Raw genomic sequence first — 23,166 nt, 5'->3', positions numbered from 1 at the left:
GTGTGATATCTTTGGCCTTTCCATAGGCAGACAGCCTGCATGAATTGCATGCTTCCTATTGATGGATCTGAGTGCAGTCTTGAGCTTCTGTTAACTCACTGTCAGTAGTGTACTGGAAATTTCTGATTCAGAAATAGGTCTTCTTTAAATGATTTAACATCAGGCCATCGAAATGCATTTGTGCTTTCCTTCTTAGTGCTATTATAGATGTAGAGAAAACATTTAGCACCAAATTAATGGTTGCATTTTTGTTTTAATCCAGCAGACAGGGTTGATTTATATCTCAAAAATACGTGCTGCAGAGAGGAATTACAGTATTACATGATTTTTCAGTTGTACTTAATTTTTTCATTCCAATATTTTCAGCTAGATGCTGTCTGTAATGTGGTGAGTTTTCTTTTTCATTAACTGTAAGGCCCTGCATTTCATCCTCTAGTTTGTATTCCTGTGTTAGTTGAAATACTTGTCTGAGGTCTGTAGTGATGGGGAGGTAGAAGGTGCAGGGGCTTATACTCCTGTGCCCTTCTCGTGGAGGGACATAAAAGCAGAAGGGTGGCAGGCTGCCTGCAGTCTCTGGGGGGAGGCAGCCCTGGCTGAAGAGAAATAAATGGTGCACTCCTACATGTAGATAGGAGAGAAGAAGATGGGATTAAATGACAGAGCAGAGATTTTGCACAATAGTGGCTGCGCTGATAAAATCTGGTTGGTTTTCGCTTGAGGATTATACAGAGATAAGCAGCCTTAGCTCATTAGCACCTCCCTTTCCGCTTGCTCTCTCATGATTGCTTTAGGTTTGATGGCAGGTGGTGATGGCAGGACTTGCTCTGATCCGGGGTGCAGTGCTGGAAATGCAGCACGTGCTGAAGCCTGAGAAGTTAGGCCATGTGCCATTTCTTACAGCTGAGATTAGACTCTGTCTCAGTTGACGTATTTGTGCTTGGACCTTCCTCCTCACAGTGTTTAGTTCTCTCAGTGCATGAAAGCAATCATCAGAATAACTGGATTTAGTTTTTGAACAAATGAGCTTTCTTATATTCTCTCCCCCTAACACAGCTCCTGGAGCGGTGATGGAAATGAGCTTTATTTTGTAGCTCTGGAGAGCATGATGGTTGAGTCTTCGAAAATTGATCTGACAAGTATTAAAAAAGAGAAGTGATGTTTTTTGATGTGCCTTCAAGTTAGGTCACTAATGATATTACTGCAACATCGCAGTCACTGCGAACGTCAGTTCTCTGGAAGAAGTACACACTGGATGCTCCCGAGATGTTGTGTGGAGTTACACTGTGTACCTTGTGGCCATCCATACACATTCCCACTTGCTAAAAGCAATCTAAGCAATTTCCAGCACTCAAATGCTTTTCACCACCTGCTGCTGGAGGTGAACGCTTCTCCATGTCTGCTGGTTGATGGGTGTGATAGTTTGAGTGATCCTCTGACCATCAGCTAGAAAAATCAGAGGTTTAAAGTTATTAAGGTCTTTCCTGGGCTATATTGGGGTGTGCTTACCTGTCCACTGGGCTGATTCAGCAGGGACCTCTGCCTGGGTCAGGGGGAGTTGAGGGGTTACCCTCCCTTTTCATCAAATGGAGCATTGCCACTGTGATAAAAGTAAGGCTTCACATTTATATAGTGTCATGTTAAACAAATCCACTTGGAAGCGTATACGTGCAACATATTTAGCACTTAATCACAGTAGCTGGAGAAAGATGCTTTTCTGCTTTTTAATTTTGTGTATGTAAACACAAAAGAGGGTGCTCTTTACTGGACCGTAGAGAAGCTAGTTGCAGATTTGTGTTATATTGCAGATTTTTCCTCTGTGTATTCTCAATGACTCTACTCTTTGTAATGGTTAATTGCCTTGCTGCAAAGTTAGGCATGAATCCTGCACAGATCTGCCTAGCTTTTGCTGCAGGCATATGTTCAGCTAACGCCGTGGCACTACCAGGAAGGGTGAAGTGACAAGTACATGTTAATCACGGTAGGGTCATGGCCTGTTTGAGCCCAGGGACATAAAAAGGGTTTAGAAATGAAAATACTGCTTAGCATGACAAAAATGTCCTCAGGTTAGGTTCCTCACTTGGAAGACTGGTGGTACATGTGAACTGTGCTCTTCAGGGCGGGCGTGACTTGCTGAAATTGCAGAAGTCCCCACTTTCACATCCCAGGTCAGGGAAGAGAGGAAATGCTTTTCTGCTGGTGTTTATAACTCATCTTGGACTGTAGTATCAGGTTATGTTTTCATGCCACTTGGTGCTGCCATTTTAATTTAAAATTTAAGAACCGAATTTCCCTTAAAAAAAAAAATTCATCATTATGTTGATTCTGAGGGTGTTCCCTGTCAGCTCTGCAGTAATGGCATCTGGGTTGAGAAGGCTCTCAACTTCCTCTCAGGCTGTATTTCCAATGAAAAAATTGGCCTTTGGCCTTAGAAGCTATGCAGCTTGCAATATACCTATTACCTTGTACGGAAGCACCTTTAAATTATGTTCTGTGTGTTTGCTTTGTGCTGCATCTGCAGCTGTGACGAGATGCTGGCAGCGATGCTGAGCAGAGAATGGAAGAAGCTTTGGGAATTAAGCACTTGCAGATGAGCAGGTCAAAAGTAGAAGGGAACAAAACTGAAACCATCACTGCTTCTCCTGAGTTCTTCGGTGTGCTTATGTGGGTTAATCTAATCTCTGAATGTGACCCTACAGTTGTCAAAAGTAGAGAGAAAACGCTAGTGTTGTGTCTATGTTGCAAGCACTGTTGCAGTGCTACTGACTGTGGTGTGCTGGATCAGGAAAAAACATTTCTTCCAAGTGATGCACTTCACAGTGTGGCCAAATTAAAATGAAAAAAAACCAGTTGCTACAATTCCACTACCAGCTGTGAGAAGTTACCTGGAGCCTGTGCAGCACACAAACAGCTCAAGATTTGGAGATCCCTATAACCTTTGTTGGAAGTAATCTTCTCTTTGCTTGAGCAGGAACTCCTCTGAGTAGCGCGCCTGGGGAGAGCAAAGGCCCATTTATTTCATATATCATTCTGCTAATTTTCTGGCAGGCTGTTTAGTGGGAGAGAATAGCTTGGAGAAGTGTGGTTGTCCTCGTTGCACTGGGCAGTGAATTGAGGATGTAGTAGAAAGGAGCCTGGGCGAGCAGGGACAGGTGGACTGTAAATAGCTTCGCCCCCACCACCATGTGAATGCATTGGAAAAAGTCAGCTCATGGCCCCACCTGCTTTTGTCTTGTTCCCTGACAAAGTACTAGTGGACAAACCCAACAGTGTGTTTTCCCACTTCTGAAATACCTGAAGCAAAAGGTTTTAATTAGCATCCTTTTATATTTCTAAAGGGTCTTTTGTCTGACTTGTATCAAGCCCCCAGTATGGAAAATTTTGCTATTTAATACACTTCCTTCCCCTTGCCCCCCCTCCCCCCTCCAAAGTCCTCCTGAGCCTCTGAAGCCCAAGTTGCTCTTATATGGGAAAGCTAAGATTTTGCAGGAGCTGTAACTTTTTTTTGAAAAAAGTAATACTTTTCCTTTTTATACAGTGGGAAGAAATTGGTGAGGTGGATGAAAACTATGCTCCGATACACACATACCAAGTATGCAAGGTAATGGAACAGAATCAGAACAACTGGCTTCTGACCAGCTGGATCTCTAATCAAGGGGCGTCCCGCATCTTCATTGAGCTCAAATTCACCCTGAGGGACTGTAACAGCCTTCCAGGAGGACTTGGCACTTGCAAAGAGACTTTTAACATGTATTACTTCGAATCAGATGATGAAGATGGGAGGAACATCAAAGAAAACCAGTACATCAAGATCGATACCATTGCTGCTGACGAGAGCTTCACAGAGTTAGACCTTGGTGACAGAGTTATGAAGCTAAACACAGAGGTGAGAGATGTCGGGCCTCTAACAAAAAAGGGATTTTACCTCGCTTTCCAGGACGTGGGTGCCTGCATCGCCCTGGTCTCTGTGCGCGTGTATTACAAGAAATGCCCATCGGTGATCCGCAACCTGGCTCGCTTTCCTGACACCATCACGGGAGCGGATTCCTCGCAGTTGCTAGAGGTGTCGGGTGTCTGTGTCAACCACTCAGTGACTGACGAGGCGCCGAAGATGCACTGCAGTGCTGAGGGGGAATGGCTGGTGCCCATCGGGAAGTGCTTGTGCAAGGCAGGGTATGAGGAGAAGAACAACACCTGCCAAGGTAAGGGTCTGCAAGAGAGGCTGCTGAGGTGACATTGCAGTCATGGCTTTCTTCTCTTGCATGTCCTTCGTGCCTGGTTGAGTTCGCAGTGGTAGGTTGGCCTCTCAGTTCCACTGAGGTCCTTTGAATGACCGTGACAGCATGAAGAGAGGGGCCTTGGCTGGATGTAGTGGGACTTGACACCTACGTGTGGGTCCTTCCAGTGCTTACAGGCCTGTGAACAAGGAGAATCTGGCACACCAGTATTACCTTTGGAGCACTGTGCTGTTTGATCCATAAGGCGATTGCAATTTTATGTGTTATTTAAAGCTTTATGTTATTTTTCCTTAATAATGGGGTTTCCTTAGAAGCTTGGTTTCTTTTTTTCTGGGCTCTACCAGGGAATGTTTGAAGTTAATCTCCCTATTCAAGACATGTTTTGTTTTTGTATTTGAAGGAGTATGTTTTTTCTCTGTCGCTCTATGGGGGAGTGGGAATTTGTTATGATGTGAGTTGAATGATTTTCCTCCCTGGTAAATAGTTAAATACAAAGCTGCTCAGCTGTTCAGAGTTAAACCTAAAGCCCTTCTGATAAAAATGCTTCTATTTGTGCTGAAGTTTTCACACAAGTGGCTGGCTGAGGTTCCTGAGTTACTGGTCAGCATAGGTCTCCTGAGTCATCAGGGCCTTGTGCAAGAGATCTAGGGTATCTGAAGCTCAAGACCTAAAAAAGAATAAAGAAGTGCAACATACTCTAAGAGTGTATAACCTCATTTTATGGTTTGCTGTATTACATGCTTGTTTATAAAATTGCCCTTCTGTTGTAACTATGTAACAGGTAGCTTAAAATCGATTTGGATGTGAAAGAGAAGGGGAAAGACAAAAAGATTTCAATGTAGTTTGGTTTTTGCAAAATTATTATATGTTGCTTATCAGTCCCATCTTAATTGCCTTGTACTTGGAGCTCTTAGTAATAGATAACCTGTGCAGAGAGATTGTGCTCCGGTCAAAGTCAGTGTTGCATTTTCTCTTCATTTCACTCCAGACACTCATTATTGGTGTTTGTTGTGTCGGTGCAAAGAATAGGTCAGTGCATATCCAAAGCAAACAGTGGCCTTGATCCTTTAGTCCTTGGTCACACACTGTGCCCCTGAAGATTACATAGTTCAAGTCTCTTCAAGGGTTGACTTGGAAAGAAAATGTAGGTATGTTTGTTTTTGGAGAAACCTCTAGTAAACAGCATTTGGAATGTACTTTTTGACCAGAACAGTCTCCTTTTTCTACAGATATAGTCAATACAGCAAAATCTGACTTGGTTTTTACTTTTCCTGTGCCAATAAAGATGCTTATTCTGTTTAGGGAGGAAGAAGAGTTGGACTTGATGTTTGATACTGCACAAGGGGAGCTAAAATCAACATTAGCCCAAGCTGAGGAAATCTAGACTGTCACAGTTGAGGGAAGTGGGTCAGACAGATCAGCAAGGATCTGCTTCATGGCTAAAAATACCATGTCCCAAAATAACACGCACTGGTTGGGTGCTGTGTCTAGACACTGACTTCAGTCACCTGCAAGAATTTTTAGAGGAAAGGGGTACATCACCTTTCAAATGCTGCCCTCCCACACTGCGTGAGCAGCATGGGATATCTCAAAGCACTCTTAAAGATCTCAAAAACAAGCAAAAAAAATACCCCACAAAACTGGACTGGTTTAAACTAGAAACCCAAGACTGTCTTTGAAGACCCTGCTGTGCCTGTGGAGTCATTGCATCTCTGACAGTGCTGTGATAGCAGTCTTGGGTGTGCCTGCACAAGATCTTAGTGATTTGAGGTTCTGTTTCTGTTTTGGGATGTGGGTTGTTTTTTTAACTTTATTTTTCTTGGTCAATTGAGAGGACAGCTCCTGGCCCTGCAATTTATGACTCTGTTGGGCAGGACTGTGATTATAGTTGGGAAGTGTACAGGTGCTTTGTGGCAGTGTACCCTTGACCTTCTGTCATAAGGCATACCCACGTAAATTACTCTTATACTTCACCTACAGCTTGCACCCTTGGCAGGAGTTTATCACTTTAATTTCTCTAAGAGCTGTTAAAGCCCATAATTCTCAATCGTAGGAAAGCCCTAAATTCTGTTACCAAATCAATGGGATGTTGGGATCCGAGTGCCTACAGGAAAGTCTGTTTGAGGCCTGCATTTGGATGTCCTGTGTTTAACCCAGGTCATTGTGCCAAGCGTTTCCTGCTGGTTGGCTCGAGATACGCAGTCCGACAGAAGATATTCAGCCTGAGGCCATTCAGGAGGTCTGCGTTCAGTGTGTGTGGAGTTCATGCTTATATCCTGTGTGACTAAAATGCTCTCTGGTTTGGATATGCTTATATTCACAAGAATGAGATCTTTTCCAGGACAGTAAAGTTTAACTTTGCAGCCCACAAGCAGAATAAGTAACACCAAGAAAGGTCCTATGTGGTTGTGGCTACTCCCCCCCAGCCAGACCGATGTTTAGGAAATGCACTTCATACTCCTGGTTGACATAAGGATGGTCTTGGCACTCTGCAGTGTAGCTTTGACAAACACCTAAATAACTTTTGACTTTTGCTTTGTAAACCACTTAGGTGCATCTTGCAAGGGGTCTCCCTGCTTGTTTTCACTTAGGCATAAGGAGGTAATTAGTGACCATGCTTTGGGAAACATTTTCAAGCCAGAAGAGCCTGACTTTGTTTATTAAAACTTCTCCTGCAAGGATGACATTTTCCAAAGTCTAGTGTCACGTCTGGACAGAGAAGACTACACTCTTTTATCAGAGGTGATGTAAATCCCAGTCACCCTCACAAACATATGGGAACTATTGAAACCTCTTCTGCCTACAAATCATTAATTGGCAACAATGTTCTGAATTCATTATCTTGTCAGCGGGGTTCCTGTTTGAAGGAAGAACTGACAGTAACAGCTGAGCAATTTCTCTCGCGGGGGACACTGAGGTTGTATGTATGACATGGTCTAATCTCCTTATATAATGTACTTGCTCTCTCTATTAATATAGGCAGCTAGGTAGTGGTTACTGTAAAGAACTCAAGCTACTTGGATTTTTACACCTCCTTTGGCAACATGGCCAATTTATCAGCAACTGCTATGGGACAGCTAGAGGTAAATTGTGGCTGTTTTGGGATGTGTTTATAAAGGAATGGTGTTAAGGTTCGTTATTTGCAAGAATAAATTGCTGTACTAGTTAATAAGAGAAATGAAAGCAGTTATTCTGTGAATTTCTATGCTGGTTTCTGGAGTGGTGATTTGGTGCCACTAAAGGACTGATGGTTATTATCTTTGTCTCAGTTCAGCTGGTGCTGTCTGAATAGGTCCTTGAGGAAATGTTCCTGAGCATTTTCACTAGCCAGAAAATGCCCAGTTTCAAGTCAGTTTGGCCAATTTCAAGTCTACTGATGGTGGTCTCCTTAGCAGGCAATACTCAACCAAAGTTGAGGACCAGATCTTAAATGCTGTGAAAAGTAATGCAGCGCCACTGAAGTCTCTGTCTTTACCCATTTAGGGCTTTGGCCAAACAATTTATCTGCCCAGTCTGTGCTTTCCTTCTTTCTGCACTGACATAGGGGAGTTTTATTGTAACTTCAGTTTTAGTTGCTTACTGTATACAGCAGGGCTCACCATTGGGGTTTGCATAGGAAATGAATAAAGTCACTATGAAAAGGGCACCTTCTGGCACTTCTCTTGGTATTCATCCTCACCTTCAGCCCAATATGTTCTCAGTGAGAAGCAAGAAGTACTTATTTTTATGCCTGGAAAGGCTGTGGGGCCCATGCTACTGGAAGGAGGGGATGTTGACATATTAAGCTAATGAGACCCAAATACACTTGCAGTGGTGAGGTCATGCTAGTGACCTGGGGGCTACAGAGAGGTAACTGCGAAGGTAATTGATTTGCAAAGCCTGATATTTTGTTCAGCTGCTTTTAGAGCTGAATTGCAAATTAATTAAATATTGGAGGGGGGAGGGAGGGGAGAAAAACTGCACTGAATGAGAGCCAAGCTGAAAAGGCAAGTAATGAGTTCAGGAGGTTACAAGGCTCTCCTTTCCAAGAACTGGTGCATGCTGCTACCTGAAGAGACATCAAAAGGAGTACAGCTGGTTTTAGGCAGCTACAAGGTACGGACAAGATTACAGATATTAGAGGTGGACAAAATAATGGAGGAAAACTCAGTGAAATCTTTCTTCTTGCCTTCTTCTGAGGAAGAACTTTGAAACCAAGGGCTGGAGGGAGGATGGGTTGGGGTATGGTGTTCTTGTTTTAGAAGAGAATTGCTGCCAGAGGAAATACTTGCATGTTTTTTTGTAAAACAACTCTAGAATGTTCAAGCCCTTCTGCTGTCTTAAATATTGATGTTTGATTATTCTGCCCTTAATCAACTTTGAACATACCTCAGTGCATTTACAAAACAATATTTATTTTTGCTGATTGTTCGTTACTTGTGTTGTGATTCAGCTGAACTCTTGCCAAGAGAAATGAGAATTTCTTACAGAAAACAAGGGCTGAAGAAAAATCATGTATTTGCAGGTCTTTTATTCTGGATATAATTAAAACTAATTAGGTAGCTAGCTTGTGTAGATCAGAAGTTTACCTGCTGAATCAGTTCTCGGGTGATTTTGTTGCTGGCTGATTGTGGGCGAAGCAGTTACTCATCTTCCTCCGAGAGCAGTGCAATCAGCCCAGACATTTGAAGGTGCTTTCTCAGGGTGGTGGTTGCCCCCCTGTTGATCAACTACTGGGAGGATATTTGGAGGCAGTTGGTTTTTTGCAGCTGTGCAGGGGCAGGCAGGCAGAGGTAGTGACCCTCAGCTGTTGTGTAGCAGAAGGCATCATCTGTGGAGGGTTGGGAGGCAACTGAGGGCTTGCAAAGGCAGTGATGGCAGAGCCATGCTTGATGACTTATCATGCTTCTGTGTCTGCACAGCAGCTATCCCAGAGGTGACTTGTGAATGAAACACACAGCTGATACTACAATAAAAATCCCCTGTATTTTTAACAGATTCACTGTGTGTGGTTTCCTCAGGTGAGCAGTGTTGCAGCTCATCTGGTGCCTTCCCTGGCCCCTTATTTCTCAGAAATGGAAATGTGCTGCTGCATAGGTAACCTTATTTTGGAGCTTGGGCTTTTGCTCCAAAGCAGCCAGTATTTCTTTTTTTTGCATCTGATGTAGGCACACGAAGGGGGCAACTTTTCAGCCCTCTCCACAACTGGCTTGTGTGCCTCTCTGCCTCAGGTTGGCTGGATTCTCACTCTGAGCTCCTTGTTACGGATGCTAGAAATCCTGCCTGTCTTGTGGGAGACTTCTCATATGGGTCTCAGGTGAATAAGGCAAGTGTGCTTTTACCCTTGTGGTGGACTGGAAAGCAGGCAAAGTCCAGGGATTTAAAAAAAAAAAAAACACCCCAAAAAAACCTCTTTTTAATTGTTCTACTGGGAGGTGATTACATGGCAAGAAAAACATTTATGGAAATATTCAGTATATGAAGAATACTGAATTTGGTAATACAGTTGCCCCTTCGGGGAGTTCTTTGCCCATCATTCATACTTCTCATGCGTTTTTCTGATTAAAACCAAATTGGCTGGGAGTGTAGCATGGTAGATGTTTATACAATTATGAGCTGAAGTGCCTAGTTAATTTTAATTAGGCACAAAACCAACCAGTGTCAGAATATCTGAATTTTTGACCACACAGTGTGTATTATTTTTTCAAATGTAAAGAAAATCACTTGAATGTGACATTTCAGCAAAGCAGTTGTCGCTGGAGGGGCAATGGGTTTTATTCTGTAGAGAGGTGCATGCATGTATATATTTAGGTGTTTTCTTCTGCAGCTGAAATAATTAAGAAGAGCATTGAAATGTTTTCCGCAGATCAAAGCTGTGTTGCAACGGGATTGATGAAATATGACTCTCTGCCTTGTTTTATTTTGAGTGTGTGTTTGCCTTCGTTCTATGGGGCATGGTATCTGTGTATGCGCAATATATTGTGCTTTGCTAATGGGTTGTAACCTTCTGCACTACCTTGTGTGCTCATAACCCTGATGACTCTAAAGACCTTTCCTCATTCTGCAGTGATGCTTTTAGGCCATTACTTTGTCCGGCTTAACCTTACTGTTCTTTGCAATGTGGCTGCTGTGCAGTCACCTTCCAGAAGGACAGTTAAGGAGTACTTTATCTCCTCCCCCCCCCCCCCCAATATAGATTGAGCAGTGGAAGTAAAATAAGGTTGAAAATGGCTCGGAAACTGTAAGTTGTGAAGGTCATGTTTGCTTCTTAGCCTTAAGATTTTTTGGGGTAGATCTCAGGGTATTTAGTCTGGTCCTAGATAACAAACTGATATTTATTTGAATACTGAGTTTGTTTGGTTTTAGCATTCTGGAATATAGGGTATCCCTTGGTAGCTTAGGGAATTTCTTTAAGTATGGATGTGTTGCAGGAGAAAAGGAGTGTTAGCTATGCTGCCATCAGGTTCCTTTGATTGCCACCTTTGACTTTAAATTGCTTGGAAACAGCTTGTTTATTAGTTGTGTTTTTTATAAACAATTAAGGATTCTAGAGAAATACTAAGGATAAAGTACATGAATGCTGGTTGGCAGTGCACTGAATTTAATTACCTTGATTTAAGATATGGCTGTCCCCAGCTGCCCACTCTGTCCTATTGCTGGAAGCTGCTGCTGGCTTTGCAGAGCTGGATAGTCTTCCTGTGAGCTGATATGATCAATGGAGGGCTTGGGGCCTTTGATGCCCCAGCCTGGGGGCAAATAAGGTGTGGGCACTACGCCTGGATGGCGATCTTTAGCAGGAGGGTGGCTGCAACCTCTTGAACTGCCAAGGGTCTGCCAGAGCTTGTTTATCAGAACTGTCAGTTCACCTAATTTATGTGGGGTATTAAAATGAAGTTGGACTATTGTATTTGGTTTGTAACTCGGGTTTTCAGTTTTGTGTTTCTCATTTAGAAACACTTAGCAGTAGTTAATGATGTGTTGACGTTTTAATAATAAGCTTTTCTCTCTGCATGCTTTACATCTTGACCATTTTAACTTGCTTTGGGTTAACATTGAGGATAAAATCCAGGTTCCGCAGAAGGAGGCTACAATTGTGTCTTGTATGAACAGATTCACAGCTTTACTTTTTGTTTCATGTCTTTCACTGGATAAACTTGTATCCCATATAAGGTAAGTGTGCAGTAGACTGCAATAAGAGCAAAAAGACTGCAACACAGATGTCTGCAGAAGGAGGCGAATCTGCTCTTCATGTGCTCTAGGTGATCCTGCTTTGGTAGGGGGGTTGGACTAGATGACCCACAGAGGTCCCTTCCAACCCTGAACATTCCGTGATTCTGTAAACAGAGATGCCCACTTATTTTGCTGGAAGGTTGCTCATTTTCTGTCACTGAAGAAATTAATCTAGTATAGACACGATGGTATGCATCAACAACACATGGTTAAGATTGTATTGAGCATGGTACTGATGTACTTCCATTTTTTATTTCCCTCAGAGTGGCTATGAGGTTGTTGATATTGGAGCGAACTTGAAGAGCGAGGCCAGGTGTTACATAAACCCCAAACTGTATACCCAACACAGATTAAAGAAAAAAATGACAGAAGAGACAATGCTAGGCTTGTAGATGTCCCTTATTACTTTCATAGACCTGTCTTTTTCTTTATAAATGTCTGTCCTTAAAAAACAGTCAGCTGAAGCTTGAAGAATTGGGATTTAAGATGACAACTTTCTTCCTGCTGTAAATGACAGTCAATCAAGTTAAGGCCAAGGAAATTCCACCCCACCTTGAAAATCCAAGCTCTAAGAGCTGCAGTTCAGTGGCATTATCAGGACAAATCCACTGGGTAGGGGGTGAAACAAAGCTGTCCCTGCCTGCGTGCCTCCCCATGCTGCCTGAGGTTACGTTACTGGAAGCAGGGTGGGTGGGAGAGGATACGCGTCAGCAGAGCATCTTCATCTACATCTTGAGCCTGGCATCCTTGCACAGCCCTCTGTGGTGATGATGGTGGTGGGCTCTGCTCCCATGGCAGGTTTGCCTGGCCAGCATGGCACAGGAGGCAGCACTGGCTTGGGATGTGACTCATTCCTGCGGTGAGACGTGGTGGTGTGACCCAAGTCAAGGTAAGCTTTGAGTGGCTTCTGACTAGTTTTGCTGGCACTTCAGACATGACTGTTTCAGTGTGAGGAAAGAAATAGTTCATACAAACTATTAAAAAAAAATTGTCAGGTCATACAAAGTGCTTTTCTCTGTTGGGTCTTGAAGGATCTACTTTATGAAGGAGGTCAGAGTCACTCTTCCCCTTTTAACAAATGACAGCCTTGGACCAGAGACTGAGTTGTTCAGTGCTGGCTAGAGGCTGAACCAGGTTTCTGGGTGTTAGTGCTGTGCTCTTTTTATGGTCTGAAGACTAACCTAAAACCCTTGTAAGATCATTCATCTCCAGGTGGATTCATTGGGAAGTAACAACAAACTTACCATTCCTCTAGAGCTGCAGTTTGAACAATAGTTGTCTTTGCAAAACGCTTGTTTTTGTACCTCAATTAGACACTTTCCTTCAAAAAACGTTTGGCCTGGAGGTGTATTTTCTGAGCGGGACTCTCACCTCAACTGGAGCCTCTGCCTAGTGTGGAAGCTGTGGCGAGGAGTCCATTTCTGCCCAAAGGTCACTTTTGCTGCCAAAGCCTCAGCATTATTGAGTACCAAACCCTCTGTATATAGATTAAAAAAACACCTCAGCAGACTCTTCAGTCCCTCCACATGTGTGTGACTAGTATTACTTGAATAAAATGAGCCTGCCTAGGGAGCCAATATGATCTTTATTGAACTCTGGAGTCATGGTTACCATCCACTGAGTGAAATGGCTGCCCCCTGCGTGGTCATAAGGGTTGCTTTGCTACGTTACTAATTCTCCAAATAATGCATTAGAGGTCTCTTACCCTGAGTTGGACAGTCTGTCATCCCGTTGCAGTGGTGACAGAGGTCACCGCGTTGCCTTCGAAAGCTGCCTGGAAAGGAAGCTTTTTAATTACTGCAGAGCCAAAGGAAAAGCTGCTCCCTGTGAACATGGGGAATGTGCTAATTTGGTATTCGGTGGAAGCAGCCCGTGGGTTGCAGCTTCCCAGCTCCGAACTGCTTTGCAGATAGCCTGCAACCCAGACAGTGACAGAGCCAGGACAGTGGACTTCATGACTGCTGGAGCTCTGTGTGGGTTTGAGAAGCTCCAGCAATGACGGGATCTTGGGACGGGAGCCAGTGTTTTATTAGTATAAATCCAAGGCAATTGGGTATGTTAATTACTGGAAGAAATCCACAGCAGGGAGGAAAGGGTTCAGGATAACAGGGAGATGCCATGGTTAATTGCCAAGGTTGATGGATGCCCTGTAACCCTGTGCTGGTGGGATTTCCTGCATCACAGTGGTTGGCGTGCAGTAGACTGAGAATTATCTCTCCGGGAAGAAACCTCTAGAGCAAAGTGTCCACAGAGGGAATTTGAGGTAAAAATGGCTAAAGGCTCACAGAGTGCTGTGGCAAAACCAGTCATGGGACCCTCCAGTACCAAGTGAGACGTTGCTCAGGGCTTTTGCATGTGTGTGAGTGTGCTCTTAAGGGGTAAGCGTACAGGTGATGGGATTTCAGTCTTCCTGTCTTACCTGGTTTTGGGACTGCTTTTTGACTGAGCACTTGATGCTCTTTCGGTGCCAGAGCATGTGAAGGACAAGAGACTTATCCTAGAAGTGAAATGCATGGAAATTGCTACAAAATTCTGCAGAAAAATGCAAGTGTCTCTTGAAAAATAAGCTTTCCCTATCTGACTACCCAAAGTCCTCCATCAGGCTTAGATAAAAGCTTTTTCCTCTTCACGTGCACAAGGCTGGCCCATATTATTTATTTATTTGTAAAGCCTGTGTGTTTTTTTTTTTTAGAAGAGCTTTTACGTTATTTTTCTGTGCTTTCACAGTTCAAGCATGATTTAATATGTCAAAACTAGTTTGCTTAGCTGGCCTTGATTGTCTTGCATACTTCCACTAAAACAGGGCAGTCATCCTTCCAGGCATGCTGCTGCCCAGACGAATGAAGTGTCACGGCAGCTAGGACCTGCTCTCATGTTGTGACAGCAGTAGCATCCTCTGCCAAAGCTGGCAGTGGGGAATTTAAATGGGGGTAATGCCTACAGACATGGCTTGGGTCACAGCAGTGTGGGCCCACACAGGCAGATGCAGAGAGAAGCTTATGCTTGAAAGACTTAATCGATCATTCATGTGCGAAGACATTTCAGTCCAGATTGAGAGTCTAGCTAGTACCAGAGAGAGAATGAAACCATCCTGTTGATGCCTACACTGGTGAGCCTGGCAGAAACAGCTCTCAGAGCCCTTGCTGTGGGGTAGTGCTGCCACACTAATACAGCTGGGTGCAGGTTTCCTGGCAGTAGTGAACCACAGTGTGATCTTGTCCTTTCAGCAGCTGTTGGAGTTTTTATCATTGATTTTGGTGGGAGGGAGATAATAATCCTTTATAATATATTCTTAACAACTAAATTATTTCCTGGCCTAGATCTTTATTAAGTGTTGCACTGATTGCCAGCAGAGCACAGCCTATAGGATAGAAATCTATTTCATAATAATTGAAATAATTCAGATCAGACCTGTTTTTCAGCAAATGGTGTGATCCTTATCTTCCTCAAATTTCCCAAGTGTCAGGGAGTTTCTGGCTCTTTGCGGTTGTCTTTTTCTCATCTTGTGTAGAGAGACGCAGGCTAAAGTTCATCCATGTGTTTCTACACTGTGCTCCATTGAAAGGAGCGGGGATGAAGTTTCAAGTCACTCCTTACCCTTATTGCAGTTTAAAATGGCTTGACAGCCCTTTGAGCCTGCTTGCAGGACATGGTGCATAGGAAGCCTTCCCTAAGCTGGTGCTGTGTGCTTGACTGACTCTCGCTCTGCACTTGGCATCCTCATCGCTGATGTCTGTGGGCTCTGGCCTCCTGGATGCATTGGTAACACAGTACTTGCCAGTTTGGTCAGACATCTCCTGGTGCTTTTTTGCTGGTGTGCTACATGGGGTTTTCACTCTGGTGTGTGGGATGGCTGCCAGCTGGAAATCTAGTTCTAGGGGACAAGGGAAATGATTGTATGAGTCTGTTATTGACTGAGCTCTGAGCATGGCTAATGGCATTGACAAGAGCTGTGTCATCCTGATGGTGAAGGCAGTGAGTCACGTGCTGGCTCTGAAATGCAGCGTGGTATGTGCACTGGTAGGTGGGTGGGCAGTGCCCCCTGCCAGACCCTGCCCTTCCAAAATATTGTGGGGTACTGTTTGGTTTGGTAGCCTCCCAGCAACTCCCAGGGCAGAAAGGTGCTTGGAGAGAGCCAAAAAGTCTGCCTTTTTCCACACATCCCCGCCCCCTCCCCCCAGATAAGACTATGCTAAATCAGACCTTGGTGTATAAAGCAGTTGGTCACTGTTATCTGAAAACTTAATCCCATGACAGTGTAAACTTAAGGTTGAATGTATGCTTTTACAAAAGGTGTTCATAAAGATGCCTTCTGTGTCTTTGGTCGTGCCTGTACGTGCAAGTCATTTGCCTCAATTTGTGCGCGCTGTGCACATGACTAAGAACACAGTGCAGCTAATGTGGCATGTGTGTCTACTCTAATACTGTGTGTAGCTTTGGGCTAATAGGGAAATGACTATTTTACAACAAAAGCAAGACCAGCCAAAGCTAGAGTCAGTTTTTTCAGGTGGAGACATTTGCTTTTAGGTTGGAGGCATAAAAGCATTAGCTTAAAGTTCCAGTGTTCATTTTCAGCAAGCTTGTTGTAAGCGTTTTGCCACTCTGGTTGGCGAGAAACTGAGGCTGCACAGCAGTCGTGCTGCAGTTATGTCCGTAAGACATCTGAGTCTGCAGAGGTGGTGTGGGATTTAGCTGAAGGCACGCGGTCACTGCCTGCGTGCTGCTGGCAGATGCATGAGGCCAGTGGAAAGCCAAGCTAGACCATTTCTGGTTGTGGAGTCCGCTTCTGTGTTTTGCATTGTGTACGTGCATGCAAACAACGTGGGCTTTGGATACAGAGAAGAAAAATATTCTTTCTGAAAGTTTATTGAGCAGACAGTTCTGGTTTAACAAGTTGAAATTTTACATGTTCTAAAGACTGATTTCCAGATGCCATTGGGAAAAGTGTCGGGCCACATTCAAATTAGCCTTATTGTTCCATAATATCTTACTGGAGTACAAGGTTAATTAGTACCATAGGCAATATGCATTATTCATCACAGCAACCAGGCTTTTCTTCTGTTGGGCTGTTGTATGCTGCAAATGGTTTCCCTTCCAATAACAAATCCTTGCTATATTATTTTCATATTTAATCCTGCCAAATCATATTTGTGATATATGAATTATGTGGGTGCTCTGATGCTGATGGAAAACATTCCAGATGTCAAAAGGACTGTAATTTTAATGTTTAACTCGTGACTTTCTTGGGCATACACCTTCAGGACCATGGGAGATACAAGACAATTTTATTAATGCTCATCTTCAATCTGACCCAAATGGGAGATAGCGCTAGTGACATCAGCAGTGCTGTGTTTTATATCAGTAGTGTTTTCAGTGCTAATTACCAGTAGTATCTCTTTGCAGGCGTGAAGCGCTGAAGTCATGTTGCTGCTACAGCGCTGTAGCTGCCTGCGATATCCCAGCATCTCGAGCATCTCCATTCCCATCCTGAGGACTGCATCTGGGGAAGGCTCTTTCTGTCAGGACTCCTTCAAGCACAAGGGCTGAATATGAGGTGCCCTTGGCTACCTCCCATGCCAGGGTCCCACATGGGCCGCAGCTGCGAGCAGGGGAAATGCTGGCTGACCGGTTTGCACAAAGTCTAGCAAGTGGTGGCTTTCATTTACCAAGCCTGTTTGTGGTGCAGAGGGCTTGGCCTTTCTTTCTCAGTTCAAGAAACCATCACTACCTCCTCCTCAGCCCATCATGAGTCCCCTAGAGAAGAGTCATGTACGAGGAGGAGTTACACAGTGCTGTGATTCATCTGATCCTTCCTTGGCCTAAAGGCAAGGCACTTTCACCCCTGAGATCCTGCTGCCTTGCTTGTCCAGCTATTCAGGAGGCTGAGTCACTCTCATATCCTGAGATTATGGTGCTGCAGGTGCCTGTAGCTTCCAGAGCAGCACTTGGAAAACACAGTCAGCTGCAGTGATTCCTCTCTGTCACAGTACCTGCTTGAAGTATAATGTTAATCTGAAAGATCTTTGGGAGGTCTTTCACTGCTGCTTTCTAGCTCAGACGTTTCACCCTGACTGCCTTCTGGAGGAATTTTTCAGCCTTCTGTCAGCTGTATATGTGTGTATTAAGTGCATAGATAGGAGGGAAGACTGAGACACAAAGGCTGGGTGACTTGCTGAAGGTCCAACGAACCAATTTTGATGGAGTTGGGAGGCTCAGGCTTCCTTCTTCTGCCATCTTTGCTTCAAGATCATTAGCAATTGCTCTGATCTCTCTTCCTCTCCTGAAGAGGATTTAGGCATGCACTTGCTTTCTGACGTAAGATGGTGTAGCCTCCTTGCACATCTGGGCATGCCTTGCAAAGTGATGCTGCACTGTCAGGGCCCGGGGGAGTAACTTGCACTGACATGGCTGGAGGATAAATATGGCAGAGTTTTACCTTAAATAGCCTGCGGCAACATCCACTGTGCTACACCAGCCTCGCTGAAATGGCGAGGAATGCTTGAGATTCCTTTGCTTGAGATTCCTTTGTGTTCAAATCGGCAAGTAAATATTTTCCGGCAAGCCTGACTCACTTCCCTTCTGCCCCTCTTGTTTTGTATATGCATTGTTTTCCCCTCCGAGTTTCCCTTTCGGAGGAACAGAGTGCTTGGCTTAGGTGGCTGCTTTGCTGCTTGCCTCCTCCCAGCTGGGACAGAGGGGCATTTCAAGGGCACAATTTTTGCAGTGTAGTGCAGAACGCAATGTTGGTTTTGTGTCAGGTAATAGAAAGTTAACACATGCTTTGAAAGTGAGTACCCTGGTGTGTCCGAGGCTTTCTGGGGCAGTTCGGAATCAGCTTTTCAGCAATAATAGGCATGTGGATAAATGCCCGAATTACGCTGGTCTGTCAAACAACTGGCAAATGTCTCTGGTCCTTGATTTCGGTGCTGTTATGACATAACTGAATGAGCAGTGACACAAATGTAAAGAGGTGATGATGAGTAGTACTCTTTTCCCTGATTATTACCCACTGCTTTAAACCAAGTGGCTGATATGCCTTTCAGGAGACGTCTGCTTGTCCATGAAACTGTGTTTGTAGAGTAATGTGGATTGCTTCAGGTTAAAACAGAAGGGTATACACACAATGTTTGCTTAAAAGTGGATTATAGGCGGCAGAATAATAAGTAAATTGTACCTAAAATATAATTATGTAAATCACCAAAAGTGGAATGGCTTTGTCGACTTAGTCTTTAAAAGTCTCATCAATATCTTATGAGCTTTAGTAAATGCACAGTGTTCATATGCTACTTTGGTGCAGAATTATGACATAAAGGCAAAGGAATTTAATTTTTTTAAGCATTCCTGGGGACAAAAAAAATTTCACAGCAATCAATGGTGAGTAAATTTAGTGTTCTGTTGTAGCTCAGTGTGGTTGAAAGTATTAATGAGAGAAAATCTTCTATGGATGATGCGTCCATAGATCTCTGAAATAGCTCGTGGGGCAAAGAAGAGACTGTGTGGCTGATAAATAATAGAAGAGCTTTGCTCCCTCTCCTCCCCTCCTTTTTCTTAGGTTTACAGGACGTGAAGCAATACTTGAAAAAAATAGCGTGTGTTCAGTCTGTACCAGAATATAACAAAAGCCATCACTGCTCCAGAGAAAAGCTGTATTTCTCTTATGTTTTGGTTTTTTAAGTACTTGGTGTGTAGGTCTGTTGAGTCTGAAGGGGAGAAAAAACTATTAGTTGCTGTGACTGGCAGGCATCGTGAGTGGAGAAAGAGCCATGAAATTGGAGGGTGTGCGTAAGGGAAGGAGAAAGCCCACCGTTTTTGCTTTGGCCACACAGATACAACGAGCAACCTGAGAATTTGTCTCTGTTTCAGACGCACTTAGAAATACAAACAGTGCATATACCTGATGGCCCTAGCCAAGGAGGGGGAAGTCTGTCCCACCGAGCAGCCGCTTGGAAGAGAACTGGGGTTTGGGCATGGCACACCAGGCAAGCTACTGACAGGACATTTGGCAGGCATCGTGGGGACTCTGTGGTATCTTTTCTGGGTACTTTTATCCCATAAATGTTCTATGTCTACTTATTAAAGAAGGTTGTGGTGCTGGCACTAGGTGGGGCTGACCTGTGATTTTTCTGAAAATGACCCCTTAAACTTGGGTTTATCCTCTTTTTTTCAGTGCTAGATTTTGAACACTACTTTGATTTTTTTTTTTGTTTGTATTTTTTCGTAGTGTCTGCAAGATATTAAAGTCTTCTAGATGCTTTAAAAATCACCATGTTTAAAAATGTTTTGAATCTTCACTTCTTGGAGAAGAAGAATCAGGTCCTACTTTAAAGAACTTGTTTCTGTTTTGTAAAAGGCAATAAAGGAAATGTATGGTTTCCTGGGCTTTGAAACAGCAACAAGGTAACGTTAGTAGCATTAACATGTGGCTAACATGACCTTTCCAAAGCCAAGGGATTTTTGCAATTGATGATGAAGAAAAAAGGGCTGAGCAGTCACTCATGCTTCTTGTATACTTGCCTTTTTGGACTGGAGTTCCCAAAGCTTTTGTCACAGGATCAAATACCTGTTGTACATAGGTGATGTCATTATCCTTATTTTGGTGATGAGGAAGGAAAGCAAAGAAAGGAATTGCCAAAATCATGTACCATTCAGTGGAAAAATTAGGCTTCCCAATCTTTACTCACTAAACCATATGTCTGTGTAGGTACAGTGACTGTTACTTCTCATTAGTAAGTGTAGGCATGAATCTGCTGTATTTTAGCTGATCTTAAGTGATGTGCTGTCCTGGCAATAGTTACAGTGATGTAATTTGTAGTTTACAGTTAAGGCGTTTTTTTCCATGTACCTAGGCCAGGAGTTCAACTGTAGCTCAGTCAAATGCTTCATTACATTTTGTATTGCATGTTCTCTCGGTCTGCAGGATATTCTCAGCTAGATTAGGAGAGCTAGAGACAGGAGAACATCGTAGACATAGGAGTATTTAGTTTCTAATGTCTTAAGCTCTTGGAGAAATAGGAGATATTTAACATGTTATAGAAGTTCCACTACAAAGTACGTAGGATTACTAAACTATCTGTATCTTCCCTTCTAGAAATGGCTGGATTAAATATTTTGCTTTGTGCTGATTTACTAAAAAGGATGATTTGCAGCCTTTTCTCTTTTGCTGAAGCACGAGATTCGAAGTGCGTGTTCTGATGTTTGCTTTAAAATAGCATGCCACTGTGGATGGTATTTCTACATGTTTAATTATCTCTTGAAAGGAGAGGGAAAGCGGATCAGTGCCTTACAAAGCAATATGCCTCTGTTTTGCATCCTGCGGCAGCAGGACTAGATCTCTTCCTCTAAAGTAAAAATGAAAACAAAAGCTCTTACTGTCTTCATGCAAAAGTGGCAATCTATTGTTTAGACAAAACCCCTCAGACTTGCAGCTTCTGCAGTCAAAAGATTAGCAAGCCAAAACATACAAGTGCAAAGTTTCCAATAAACGATGATTAACTAGTGTGTAGAACTGAAGCCTGCTGTGAGCTTTCAGTCCCTTCAGTTGAATTGTTTTATAATGTTATGCTATCAGGGTATTTCATTGTACAGAAAGGCAAGGAAATAATAAAATATATGTTCTAAAATTCCCCTGTGCGGGTGAGTTCCTTGAATTTATCAAGCTTACTGGTGTGCCTCCAGAAATTTTCCCCAATATGATGACTAGTTTTTTAATTACACTTAGATAGAGCTGTGGTGTTACTGGTGTTTGAAACTAGAGATTGAATTTAGTTATGTAAGTGTCATTAATCTAGTGAAATAAAAGTGCCGAGTTTTTTAATAAGGTCTCAATTTAATGTTTTTAAATGCTCTGAAGAGATTTAATGCTAAATCAGCTGATATAAATCTGCTCAGCTCCTCTGTAATTGTCTCTCTCAAGCATGTACCTCTCTTTAAGGGAACTTGGCTCACTAATTTCAAAGCTGTTTACTGCTCGCATGAATTTGATGAACTTTCACTTTTATTGTTGAAAATTGTTAACATCAGAGGTGACCAGGAAACTGAAGTGGCAGAGTCTATATATAGTATTAATTGTCCTTTATCTTTTGTAGAGTATCACCAAAAAGCCCTGTGGTCTTTCTGTTATGCTCTAGATGCCTAGAGCCTGTCTGAAAGTGTTTGCAAGTTTGACTCTTACTGTCTTTGAAGCCTTACAGGTGGGTATTTGGGCCTCATTTTGGGGGACTTGTCTGTGTAACAGGCTGTGCCTTGCTTTGTGATCTTGTAAACGGAGGTTTGAGTGCCACTACTTGATCTTGCTGGTTGCAAGACATTGGGAGATGGAGCTTTCTAACTTCATCAGCCTGGCATGTTGAGGTTTCACGCAGTGCTAAATGGAGTAGAAATATGCTATTGTTTTTATGATTATATTTGTTTATTCCTAAATAAGCTCCAGTCTTTTTTCCTGTGGCATTTTGTGTCGTGTGTCCCCCCCTTTTTTTTAGCTAAACGTACTTTTCATAACAAATCATCAAACTGGTAGGTTTCAGATGAGGAAGGAAGAGCCTTACTTGGGTTGTGTTCTAATGTATGTGAAACATGCTGGATTTGGCACTCCTTCTTACCGAAATCTTGGTGGCTTCTTCATTAAGCTTATGTTCATTCAACTTCTGTGGACCTGTCATTATTTATACCGTTGCAGAGTGAGTCGAGATGAACTCCCTTCCATGCTTAGTTTCCTTAAATGAGAGAGCTGAGAAGACCTTGCCCTGGGGGTCAGGATGGAGCTGCCTGCATGTCAGTGAGTGTATTTAGCTGTCCTAATAGTAAATGTTGTGGTTGAGAGGCAGTGGTATTCACAGGGGGGCTGAATCACTGCAGTCGCTTCAGAGGAACAAAGAGCGGAAACTGTACCAGCCTTGAAGATGAATCGGTGCTGTGGTGATTAAAAAGATATACATTTCCCATGTTCCACGTAGGAGTCGGCATTGTTTTCCTTGGGGATTTTTGTCAGTCTGTAAATAAAAGATGCTGACAGTTTCCTTGGGGAGCAACTTAAGGTCTGAGAACATTGTTTGTCATCAGATACTCCTCATGAGGCGGTGGCTCGCTTAGGAGAAGGTGGGTAGGGTGCTGAGCTTTGGCACTTTTCCTCTCCCTGGCTGTCACCCCTTTGCTTTTCAGGGCTTGGTGTCCCACTGTCCAGCTGAGATGAGGCAATACCTGTGAATCAGCCTCCTCAGGCATTTGGAAGGGGGTGTGGATGGGAGGAGGTTTCTTGAGAACTCGATGCTGTGTGAAGTTGGAGAAGTCCAAATAAATACTGTGTCTTGGCAAGGGGCAGGGAGCCTGTGTATTTGCAAGCACGGGACTGGCAGGGCACGGATGCTTCTGGGTACCACGGTGCAGTTAATGAGCACTGCTGCTTTTCTTCCATCGATATGTGAGCAGCTTGGCAAGCAGGCCAGGGAAGACAAAGGGCAGCTGATGAGCCCGGTTGCTGTCCTGCTCTTTAATTATTACTGTTTTCAAATCCCTTTAAGTATTCACAGCTCAATTTATGTGCTAATTGGCCCTATTAATAATCAAAAGATAGAGACTACAAAAGTCGGGGTGTGTGTTCTCCTGGCAGTGCCACTGTATAACTGTGATAAATTATCTGTGGCAAATGTTCTGGTGCCTTGTGGCACTTGGCCTCTATCAGCCAGCACATTTTGTGCTGGATCTGGTGTCCTCCGATGTGAAAGCT

General features: G+C 43.4%; 1 protein-coding gene across 13 annotated transcripts in view; it reads left to right on the top strand.

Moving 5' to 3' along the window:
- The window catches only part of EPHA5 (EPH receptor A5), a 209,888-nt gene that overhangs the window by 42,989 nt on the left and 143,733 nt on the right, over positions 1-23,166 (top strand). For all 13 annotated transcript variants that reach the window (XM_075421269.1, XM_075421270.1, XM_075421273.1 and 10 more), the window contains exon 3: positions 3,536-4,199. In XM_075421269.1, coding sequence (XP_075277384.1) covers positions 3,536-4,199 — 664 coding nt within the window. The remainder of the gene's footprint in view (positions 1-3,535; positions 4,200-23,166) is intronic.

This window comes from Opisthocomus hoazin, chromosome 5 (genome assembly GCF_030867145.1).
Source record: "Opisthocomus hoazin isolate bOpiHoa1 chromosome 5, bOpiHoa1.hap1, whole genome shotgun sequence".
In the NCBI taxonomy this organism is placed as follows: domain Eukaryota; kingdom Metazoa; phylum Chordata; class Aves; order Opisthocomiformes; family Opisthocomidae; genus Opisthocomus; species Opisthocomus hoazin.
Note: the sequence above shows the minus strand (reverse complement) of the source record. Positions and strands in the feature narration are given on the sequence as shown.